This window comes from Sorghum bicolor, chromosome 1, assembly GCF_000003195.3.
Source record: "Sorghum bicolor cultivar BTx623 chromosome 1, Sorghum_bicolor_NCBIv3, whole genome shotgun sequence".
Taxonomy (NCBI): Eukaryota; Viridiplantae; Streptophyta; class Magnoliopsida; order Poales; family Poaceae; genus Sorghum; species Sorghum bicolor.
The window spans coordinates 20,744,634-20,756,004 of NC_012870.2; the positions used below are offsets into that span (position 1 = coordinate 20,744,634).

Sequence of the window (11,371 nt, forward strand, 5' to 3'; positions counted from 1 at the left end):
CAATAAATTCTCCACTAAGTGACTTTCATATATTAACCCATAATTATTAATGGATTCAAGTTGCTTGAAGGGTCTGTTTGGTTCAATCGTGAGCTATAAAAAAAAGCTAATGTGAGCTACGGTCTATGAAAATTGATGTTAGATATATGTTGTGGAAATATTGTAAGTTGTTTAACTAAAACAACTATGAAACATGCTCTCTATTTATCTCCTTTGAAATATCCATAAAACATCTCTATACTTCCATCCATTTGAAAAAGCTGGAAGCCGAAAGTAGAGTCAAGGTGCAACAAAAATTATACTACATGAAAAATTCTCCTTAAAATGGTAATTTTAGGTTTCATTCATTTATAGCGGGTTTGATAGGGATCCAGACTCTCCAACGTTTCAATACCATATTTTCTTTAAAACATTTATCTGTTGAATCATAATCACTTGATATAACTATTTACCTATTCGTTGGATTCTTGAAACTAAAACTAGAATAAGTCAGAGCCTGACTTTAGGTGTTCAATCTATACTGATAGAAAACAAAAATCAGTTTGAAATAATTCACGTAAAATAGGGCCTAAAACGTCTCACGCTGCTAAACACACACCTTTTTGTTAAGGTTCTCAAATTTTTTCAAGATTCCTCGTCACATCGAATCTTACGGTATATACATGAAGTATTAAATATAATTAAGAAAGATAGCTAATTGCACAGTTTACCTATAATTTATGAGAAATCTTTTAAGCCTAACTAATCTATAATTTGAATAATAATGGTCAAATAAAGCCAAAAATACTATAGTAGCGAAACCCAAATTTTTTCGCGGATTAAACAAGGCATAATGCTTTTTTTTGGTAGCAGCTTAAACTTCCACTCAGGAGAAAGCAACGAGGCTGCCACATGCCACGAAAAGTAAAAACACACCCAGGCCTTGTTTAGTTCCAAAATTTTTACAAAATAGAAATAGTAGTACTTTTATTTATATTTGACAAATATTGTCCAATCATGAACTAACTAGACTTAAAAGATTCGTCTCATTAATTCCAACCAAACTATTCAATTAATTTTTATTTTCATCTATATCTAATACTTCATGCATGTGTTTAAAGATTTGATGTGACAAAAAATCTGAAAAATTTTACAAAATTTTTTGGTAACTACACAAGGCCCCACACGGCCACACCACACGCGTACGCGGCATTCTCCTCGGTGCGTGTTCCTCTCGAGTCTCGAGTCTCGGCGACGACGAAACGAACACACCTAGTCGAGTCAGCGATGAATCCCTTCGCGAAGAAACCAACTCCGCGAGGTATGATCCATCCCCAATCCCCCTCCCCCGCTTCTCGACCGGAATTCGATCGAATTCGGCTTTAGTTGCGCGATCCCCACCGCGATCGTGCTTGAGTTCGGTTGGTCACAGGTCACCGGTCGCCGCTGCGTGCCTTGAATCTGAATAAATCCGTTTGCTCGGGAGGGGAGTAGGCGGGGAGCTTGGGGCTCTGCGCACCCTGGCTAACGCGGTCGTCCAGTTCTGGACTTCCGGATTCTAATTTTGGCTCTGGTTATTATGCAGAGGTGATGCGGAGCAGCAAGCGGGACCTGACGAATGCTACGCGAGGTAATTGGTCCCGTCTCTGGTGGCGCGCTTATCACAGATAAATGAGAATTGTTTCTGCCTTGCTTACTTAGAGCATCCAGTGTTACATGTAATGAGTTCACTTTGCATCTAACACAATTATGTGAGCTGGGCAGAAACGCCTGTTCCTGCTGCTACAATTGTTTACATCAACAGTAATGTTGTGATGAAACTTTCATGGCTCTTATTTTGAGAAAACTAGATATTTGTTCTATTTTTATTAACGTTATACATGTATATACCGAAAATGTCCAATCCCTTAATCTTTTTTCATTGAGTTTATTTATTTGAAACTGTACCTGTGAGGACTTGAGAGTCAGCTTGAATCATGAAACATGAAGGAATATATCAGCCTGTATCTAGGCTTAGTCTGTGGTTACATGTAGTTTTTTTTGTTTAACGTAATCGCAGGATCTCTGCCTTTCAATTAAGAAGAGAGGAGGTTTATATATAGAATTGGCAAGGGCCAACTCTTCCGCGAGCAACTCGCAGGATGGGAAAGGAAAAAAACACGTAGCTCACAAAAATAATGACTGAATGTTTATTTAATGCCTGGGATGTCTCATCTGCAGGGATCGAGAGGGACATTGCGTCATTACAGCAAGAGGTATGATAACTCAGTCACATTACTAGTGTGGTTCATAAACAAAATATCCTTATATATATTGGTGATTTAGAATTTTCCTTGAATGACCTTACTTCATATTCAACTGATGCTTAGGAAGCTCTGTATGTTCTGTTGCTTAAATTATGTCTGCATCATATTGGATCTATAAATATGTGATAACTTTAAAGTCGCCGCCTTTCCATTATGTGGTTCCACTATTCAATTTTGTTGTTGATGCAGTTGAATTGAGCAATAACAGCAGGTTTTTAATTTTTTTTTTCAACTACAGGAGAAGAAACTCGTTGCTGAAATTAAAAGGACAGCAAAAACTGGCAATGAGGTTTCTACTCTTATATTATATTCAGTTTCATCTCCTTTTTTTTATCTAGATCATACAGTATGTTTTTCCTTTGCTTCCACAGGCAGCAACAAAAATTCTAGCCCGTCAGCTGATCAGGTTAAGGCAGCAGATTTCTAATTTGCAAGGTAGCCGAGCTCAGATTCGGGGGATTGCGACACATACTCAGGTGAAATGTTGTTCCTTCTTTTGCTTTATTCCACGTGGATTATCAGGTTAGTTTTTTTATTTTGTGGTAAATCATGTCCTTAGGCAATGCATGCCAACACTTCTGTGGCTACTGGTTTACAAAGTGCAAGCAAAGCAATGGGAGCTTTGAATAAGGTAATATTCTACTGAACTTTTGCGCATGTGTCATTTCATATATATGTTTTTTGAAAAATCATGTTTGGATTTTATACAGGAACTAGCAGGGTGTATTTTACTTGTAACTTCTATTACACAGAATACACTTTTTAAGAATCAAATACATATGTATTACTGAATGCGTACTTATCTATTTTGCAGCAAATGGAACCTACCAAGCAGATGAAAATAATGAAAGAATTCCAAAAGCAGTCAGCACAAATGGATATGACTGTACGCAAACTTCTCCAAAGCTTAGTAGAATGATTTCTGGCAATTATATACATTTTACCTTTTGTTATTCTAGGGATGTTCTAATGAATGTGATGTGTGCTTACTGTTTGCGTATTAATATTAAATGATGCATGTGAGGGTACACACTGATTAATCTTTTGCATCGTGCAGAATGAGATGATGTCTGATTCAATTGATGATGTCTTAGATGATGACCAGGCCGAGGAAGAAACTGAAGAACTTGCTAATCAGGTCATTCGTTGTTTTTCTTTCCATTGTTCTTCAACAGGCCCTGTACTTTGCTTTTGATTATTCATTCTGTTTCTTGCCATTGCCTCTTAGGTTCTGGATGAGATTGGTGTAGACATTGCCTCACAGGTAGTTGAAGATGCTGATTCTTGTATTCCATATTTTATTCCTTTAATATAAACCTTTTCTATCTTTCCCCTTGTAGTTGTCATCGGCTCCCAAAGGAAAAATTGCTGGAAAGAAGGTTCAGGTTGATGAAAGGTTTGCTCTATCCTTCACCCACAACTCTACATTGTTTATTGTTTTTCAACTTCCCTCCCCTGTTTATATGGTTACTGTATTATTTTTCCACCTGAAATCACTACCAAAGCCCAGGATAAAAAATTAGCTCCCTCACTTATTTTTGCGTTCACTGAAATAATTAAGATATTTCTAAGGCTCTACCCCTGTATTTAGGGGTCTTCAAATGTGGGTTGGGCAAAACCGCTGGATGCCTAAAATTAGATTAATTTGTGACATGGATATTGCTTTGATTGCTTAGCTTTCATCTCAGACAGTTTCTAATGGTATGGAAAAAACATGGCTATTGTCTGCATTTCTTGGAAATAGCAAGCACAGGTCTGATGTAGGATTTCACATTCTTTACTTGTATTGACTTTTGAGCATTATTGGTGACATGCTGAGACATCTAGGCAACTTTCACTCATAAAATGACTGCACAAACGTTTCTATGCTGTTTTTTATGCATCTGATTACCTTACCATTGTTTTTCTAACTAATAATAAGACTAGGATAAGCATACAAGCTGTATACCAACTATTCCTCATGCCGTCTAGTGCCAGCAAGTGCACTATTTACTAAACTGCGTACAACGTGAATTGCTGGTAGCAAAGACCAACACCTTTGCCATGCTACTGAACATTGTGGTCCCTTTGGGTTAAAATAAAAAATGTTTTGCTTTTCTCATCTGCAGTTCGGAGTTGGAGGAACTAGAGAAGAGACTGGCTGCTCTCAAAAATCCATAAGATCTGTTTGCAATCCTCTCTCTGTGCACATAGCAAGCCTGCCGTGTACCTAGATTCCAAACATTCATTAGACACGCAAAGTCACTGCTATTTGTATATATCAAACGGAAGATGGTGCAAACCCCAAGTTTTTCGGCCAATCGATGTTGCTGCAGTCCGTACACACTATCGCGCAGAAGATGGGGCTGTGCTACCTTGTTAGTGACATGATTCAGAGCAAGGGATTCCATAGTTTGTAAAGAAATTCGACTATTTTACCTGAAAGCCTTTTGTTTTTGGTCGTTCGTTACATGACAGCGTTTTGTTTTTGAGCATTGTGGAACTCACAGTAACTATGGCTGCACGCCAATTTTTTTAAGTGTTAATGTTCACGTAAACAATGCGTCTCCATTAACCCACGCTTTCCTTGAATTGCTTGCTTTCAGCTTTGCTGGGCATTTCGAGATAACATTAGGACATCGCCATATGTTTTGGGTATGGCCGTATGGGAGCCGGTGTCCGTCATACTCAGGGGCTCACCAAAACCCAATTGTGTTTGCTATCTTCCATGCCAATGAATACTGCATACAGCCCTGTTCGCTTGAACTTATCAACACTATTTTTAAGCACCCGACAAAAGAATCTCTGACTTCATAAACTCAGATAATAGCCTTGACACTTGTGCCTTATACAAAATGATCAAGGCTAGGGGCCAACCTTCAGACCCCAGGGCAGTCTTCATCTGGAAATCCTTGGCACCGCCTCAGGTTAAGCTATTCATGTGGCTGCTGCTGCAAAAAAGAATCCAATGCAGGGCGGTCTTGTTCAAGAAACACATAGTGGATTCTGCAACCTGTGAAATCTGCAATGCCACAGATGAGACGCCAGAACACATCATTCACGGCTGCTCGGTTGGAAGGGAAGTCTGGATGAGACTCAACTTGCAGTCCATGATCTCCATGGACATGGGTCAACTGCACACGTTTATGAACACCACATCGACCGCGATCCCTGAGCTTTCCACTTTCATTGCGCTGGTCAGCTGGCAGGTTTGGAAGGCTAGAAATGCGAAGGTCTTCAGGAACGAAGACCATTCTGTCGACCGCGTACTTTTGGACTGCAAAGCGGCAGCCGAACTTTGGCAATTCAGAATACCAAGAGCAAAGAGGCAATCTGTAACTCACTGGTGCACCATCCTGCAGATGGCTAGGCAGGGCCAAGGCTAGGCTAGATCCTCCCTCTTTCTTTTCTTTGAATCTACTTGCAGCATAAGGATGCTGCTCTGTATCTTGTATACATGTGTAAACTCTACCCATTCGGCCGTTTCGGGCCTAATATAATTTTCCAGGTGGGGAACGCCTCCCCCCGTTGACCCTCAAAAAACACTATTTTTAAGCAGTAATGGTAAGATTCAAAATAAGTGAGTAGTAATGGTAATTCTCACAACTTCGAAAATTTTAACGGTACCAATACAAATAACCCTTCTTCGGACCCACAAAGAAAATGTGTAGTGAGAAAGTGACAGATCACTCCATTCTTCGATCCAAATGCCCCATAAATAAAATTAATTCAGGTGCTTATATACGTTTTCTTAAAAAAATTTATGGTCAAATGGAGGGATTCTGCAATAACACTTTACAAACTAGTACCAGAACGGCAGAATCAGAAAGTGAACAACAGTGAAAGCTTGCCGTGAAGCAGGATTGCATTGTACTTCAGAGTTATCTTGCCTCTTGGAGTTTGGAGAAAGCGTTATACGTTGAGGTTTGGAGAAAGCATTTTCATGGCACCCTTGTAACGAGGTCCATACTCGAGGTCATTGTGCTGCAATCCCATCCATCCATCCATTTGCCGATTTGCTTCAGCTGCAGAGAACAACGATCCCGCAAAAGTTCTCAGCCTAGTAACTGCCTTCCACTCTCAGAATTTGTCGGCGTGGTCCTCGGCAGCTCACTTCCTCCTGCTGGTGGTGATGGAGAGGCGCTCGAGGCTCCGGAACGTCGTGTTGTCCCGCGAGCCGGAGCCTCCTCTCCCAGCCGCGTTCCGGGCCACGGGAGAGCGCGGGGACGACCTGCTGTTCTCGGCGCCTCCCGAGTGGTGGAGCCTCTGCGCGGTGGACGGGCGCCCGCTGCCGCCACTGCTGCCAGAGACCCACCGGCGGTTCTGGTCACTGCAGTCCCCCGAAGAGGTCGGCCGGCCGGACGAATTAGCCGCGGGCATTTTCGACGAGCTCCCTCCCCGGGACAAGATGCGCGTTTTCTCTGAGTCGGCAGCGACCTGGTGCATGCCAGATAGATAGTTAGTAGTATTCTGTTTCCATCAAAAAAAAAATAAATTGGTGCCTTACAATGAGAAACATATATACCCAGCTCTATTTTTTTTTTTATGTTTTGCAAACAACAAAAAGGTAGTGTCCATCTATGCGGAGCGTTCTCAGCTGATTAGTATCCTCAAGTGTATGTGATAATCAAATGAGATGAGAATGGACAGTAGTGGGCTCATTGGTAGAACCAATACAGTATACAACATCGTGCCAAGTTTCTGTGAAAAGATTATCATACACTTCCTAACAACTGACCTGAGTTAGCAGAAAGATTTTCAGCAAAATACTAAGTACATGGAAAGAGGAAGTGCCTTTTCTTTTCCATTTACTAGACTCATCTTCAATTTACTGGATTTGACACTTAGTACATATTTTCGTTTAAAAAGTGTATATCTCCATTCATGTTTACTAGCTACCACAGCTAAATAGGATACTTTTTTGTTGTTGTTGAGAAGAGCTAAATCGGATACTTACTGCTTCGTTGGATGTTCCAAAGGAATCTGCAAGGCTTTTGTGCCTGGAATGATCTCCATGGCGGCCAGAGCCTGGATTTCTTCTGGCGAATGCCTCAACAGCACCAGTGAATCTTTCCCGGATCTCTTGTCCCACTGGCAAAACCGCAACTAATTAGGTAATTTGATCAGTTTTTTCACATAGCAATGGACCAGATGCAACTAACTACCACGAGACATACCAGAAGCTTTGTCTGTTCTCTCAACTGATGGTCCAACTCCAGCCATTCTTGCACTTGGTTGCTGGATGAAAAACATAATGACGTTTTTTTTCATGAAATGAAAAGACAATAGTAATTCACCAAGAATGTAGACCAAACAAGACATAGATATAAGATTGAAGACATACTTGAACAAGCTTGTTGTTGGAACCCATTTGAGGGTACTTGAGTGCAGTCCAGTCAAATACATAATCAAATTGGTATCCTACAGTGTTAATCTATAATGAGACCCAGTTTCTTAACACCAGATCATAGAATGGGCAAGAACAGCGGTCACATTAGCCACTCAAAAGAAAGGTGTGTACCTTCCCGGATAAATACATCACGAAAGAGTTTCTTCAGAAAAGAGTAATCTGGCCTGTCTTCAAATCGCAGGGAGCGACAATAGTGGAAATATGAGATGAATTCCGATGGGTAAGATTTGCACAGGACCTGGTTAAAATAATATTAGTTCAAACAGTGCCTGCAAAAACTACCATGACAGGATTACAATGTTCATGTTGGCAAAAATAAGTACCTCTGCTGAGGTAAGCATTTTCTTTTCACTAATTTTGTCATACTTTTGTTTCTTAGTGCCAGCTTTAAGACCCTGCCATGGGAGGCTAAGCATAACGAAAAAGCATGTCAAGTATAATACTGATAAAAGAGGAAATATAGTAAAATAGACAGATTCAGGACAAACCTTCCTCTTAAAAAATATAGCAGAAGATAGCCAACAGACTCCAGATCATCTCTCCTGCTTTGTTCTGGATGAAATAAATAAAGGTACATGAAAAACAACTACAATGTGTTTCCCTCCTTTTAAAAGCTTTAGATCAAGTAGCTTCTCCTTTCTCAGGTTAGGTTCATTTCATGATCAAGCATCCAAGAATCAAAATGTGTATGATTTTATTACAATTGGAGACACATGGTAACATATTTGATTTGCTCATTGTGCTCACCTATTCCAAGATGAGTATTCACACTAGCATAGCGTGCTGTTCCAGTCAGATTTTTGTTCTCTCTGTGCAGAAAAAAATAATTAATCAGTTACCCTAAAAAACAACTAGTCACAAAATAAAAAGGTTCACTTTATGTCTAATCTATCAATTAAATTTGAGCCAAGCACCCTAGTTTGCAAATGTCGCAGAAAAGGCATTACATATTTGTATGTAATGTGACACTAGAATACTTTTGACCTTGGTGCCAAAACTTATTCTTGAACCTTGAAGAAGATAGTAATACACAACATCATGAAGCAATTGGACAGGCAAACTTTGAGTAATTTGTCATTTTATGTCTGAAAATTTACATGTAAATAACGCAAGATCAAACAATCCACTCAGGTGGCCTCTCTGTACCATGATGTGATACTATATTAAATCCACTAGACCTCAGTTGGAGTGCCCAACAGTGTACCATTAGCCAGTGTCTCTCGAGACAATGTGCAGACATGCAGTATAGAGGCTGTGCGAATTCTCACATCCCAGTTTCTGCTTATGAACTTGCAGTTTAACAGAATAATTGTTTGGCACAACAAAGTCCAGGCTCAGTTCTAAGTGAAAACTTCATTAATATGCTTCACCTGTATGGGATGTGTTTATGAGTCTGAAGGTCCTTGTATTTCTTAGCAAGGCCATAATCAATGATATAGACCTGCAGAATAAAAAGGATATGTCTTTACATATTGTTCATTGATGAGCAAGAATCTTGGGGATTATTACCAGATATTATTAATATTAGAGAAGTAACTACCATGTTCTGTTTATACCGAAAACAACAAAAGCAGATGACATTGGAGGGGTTAAGTCGAACCTGATTAGCTTTCCGACCTAAGCCCATAAGGAAGTTGTCTGGCTTGATGTCACGGTGAATAAATCCCTTGGAATGCATGTATTCCACTCGGTTTATCTAAAAATGAAAGAGTCAATAATGTAAGTCCAAGCAAAAAAAAAGTCTTCAAAGAAAACTAATAGGATGATAATAAACTCTCGCTCTCCCTCCCTTGCCCACTGAGAAAAAAAAGAACAAACTTAAAATAGTTACAATCTTGCAAAGCTTGGCTGACATACACTCAGAAGAATTAAAACCCACAAGATAAGGCAACACTTATGGTAGAATGCTCATGAAACGTCTGAACATGTAACTCCTAACAAATAGCTGATATCAAATTCCAGAAAGTTGTCTTGCTTCCTAACTGTTGCGGGGCAGTGTAAGTGTTGAATATGGAATGAATAAACTCACCAGTTGATCAGCAAGCATAAGCACTGTTTTCATAGAAAATTTCCTGTTGCAGCAATTAAACAAATCTTCCAAACTTGGGCCAAGAAGATCAATCACCATAACATTGTACTCCCCTTCGACACCATACCACTTGAGGTGTGGGATACCGTCTATGTTTCAAAAATGAGTGATTAAATAAGCAACCAGAAGGTGTGGGCACAGATTACTGTAAATAAACATATAACATATAAAGTACAATCCACTTACTTCCACCCTGCAGTAGCATATAAACTTTAGATTCATAGTGCAGCTGTGGATGTTTTGTTTTCACAGGCTCCTGACAGATCAAACCAAAGAAAAGGTGAGACCTTGAACCAAACACTTCAGCTCTAAGTTTAAAAGGGTACATCCAGATTCTATAGAAGAGAAACGTTATAGTACACTAAATGCAAACATATATACGTTATAGCCAGGTTTTTTTTTTGCACATACCAACTTTATTCCTACTTCCTCTCCATTCTGTATATTAACACCTGGATCAAGAAAAGCCACACTAGAAAGAATAAAAAATTTATTTCTGGGGTTAATGAAACACAATATGCATAAAATACATAGAATGTACCGAGATATAGCTCCCCGAAGGATCCGCTCCCAATCTTCCTCCCAAGCTTATACTTCCCTCCAATCACATGCTCCATGATCACTCTCCTCTTTGATTTCTCTCTCTGCCTCTCTCTCTCTCCTGCGAATGGATTTCTGCTGCTGAAAAACACCAATGGAAGGAAAAATGATGTAACCACGTTCAACCTGAATTTCCCAATTTCCCTTGAAGGCCAGAGACTTTTTATTTACCGGTTCAGTTCAACTGCCTATTGCCCCAATGCCTCCTTAGAGAAGCAGCACTACTGTCTGCCATCAAACAGTAATGCCAAGGCACGCAAAATCTCTCCCTGAAAACCACAGAGACCACAGAGAAAATGAAACCTGAATCAGCTACCTTAGCACAAACAGAGCAACATTCCCTGTAACGCTTTCTTTATATTTAATAAATTCCTCCTGTAGGGGCTCCGGCCCCTCCACTTTTTCGTTAAAAAAAAAGAGCAACATTGCCCAGCGGGGGGCCAGGATCGCACTCAAATAGTCAAATGTGGATGACAACAAGAAGAGAACGTCCGTGGCGTGAAGCGCGTACCCGAGGGATGAGGAACCAGCAGGAAACTCGCACAGGCCGCGACGCCGCAGCGGTTCCAGCGGCGGAGAGGAGCCTCCCCCCAATTGCAGACCTCCGCACCGGACGCGAGGCCGCGGTCGAATCGCATCGGTGCTGATCCTGCAATTGGAGGGAGGGAGAGAGCGAGAGGTTGGGGAGGTGCGGGAAAGCGAGCGGTTGGTGGCGGTCCTTTTTTGGCTCTGGATTGCCGGAAAACCAGGTTTCGTTTGGTTACCAGCCAGTCAGCCACACTAGACAAGTTTCAATATCGAGCTGTTGATCGTTTAGTTGGCAATTAAATTTAGGTGGGGTTTGGACACGAGGATATAGGACCATAGGAGGTGGGATAGGAAACGAGTTGCCATGTTTGGATAATGAGAAAGGGAAATGAAGTTGGCTTAGGAAGTTCAGATGGGAAATATGGTTGTAGGACCTAGTAAGCTAAATCCGATGGGAAGAATAAATTTCGATTGAAAAAT

The 11,371-nt window shown here is 40.5% G+C and overlaps 2 protein-coding genes across 5 annotated transcripts; one reads left to right on the top strand and one right to left on the bottom strand.

The window, feature by feature from the left end:
* LOC8067424 (vacuolar protein sorting-associated protein 2 homolog 3) lies at positions 1,168-4,822 on the top strand. Its single transcript, XM_002464447.2, has 11 exons — positions 1,168-1,300; positions 1,565-1,609; positions 2,200-2,234; positions 2,524-2,574; positions 2,657-2,761; positions 2,845-2,916; positions 3,100-3,171; positions 3,343-3,423; positions 3,514-3,549; positions 3,626-3,681; positions 4,394-4,822. Exons 1-11 carry the CDS (start codon positions 1,267-1,269, stop codon positions 4,443-4,445), a joined length of 639 nt encoding a protein of 212 aa, XP_002464492.1. The 5' UTR covers positions 1,168-1,266; the 3' UTR covers positions 4,446-4,822.
* On the bottom strand, positions 5,933-11,158 carry LOC8070490 (casein kinase 1). 4 transcript variants are annotated; one of them, XM_021446206.1, is made up of 16 exons: positions 10,875-11,158; positions 10,535-10,632; positions 10,305-10,424; positions 10,175-10,215; positions 9,950-10,019; positions 9,704-9,852; positions 9,275-9,370; positions 9,045-9,115; positions 8,422-8,483; positions 8,163-8,226; positions 7,998-8,082; positions 7,786-7,912; positions 7,609-7,685; positions 7,442-7,502; positions 7,222-7,370; positions 5,933-6,701 (listed from the first exon to the last, which is right to left on the bottom strand). In XM_021446206.1, the coding sequence occupies exons 3-16, from the start codon at positions 10,378-10,380 to the stop codon at positions 6,375-6,377; spliced, it is 1,455 nt and encodes a 484-aa protein (XP_021301881.1). In that variant the 5' UTR covers positions 10,381-10,424; positions 10,535-10,632; positions 10,875-11,158; the 3' UTR covers positions 5,933-6,374. The 4 variants fall into 4 exon arrangements, with proteins under 4 accessions (XP_021301881.1, XP_021301878.1, XP_021301873.1 ...); XM_021446203.1 differs by having other exon boundaries at positions 10,305-10,441; positions 10,875-11,157; XM_021446198.1 differs by having other exon boundaries at positions 10,305-10,444; positions 10,875-11,156.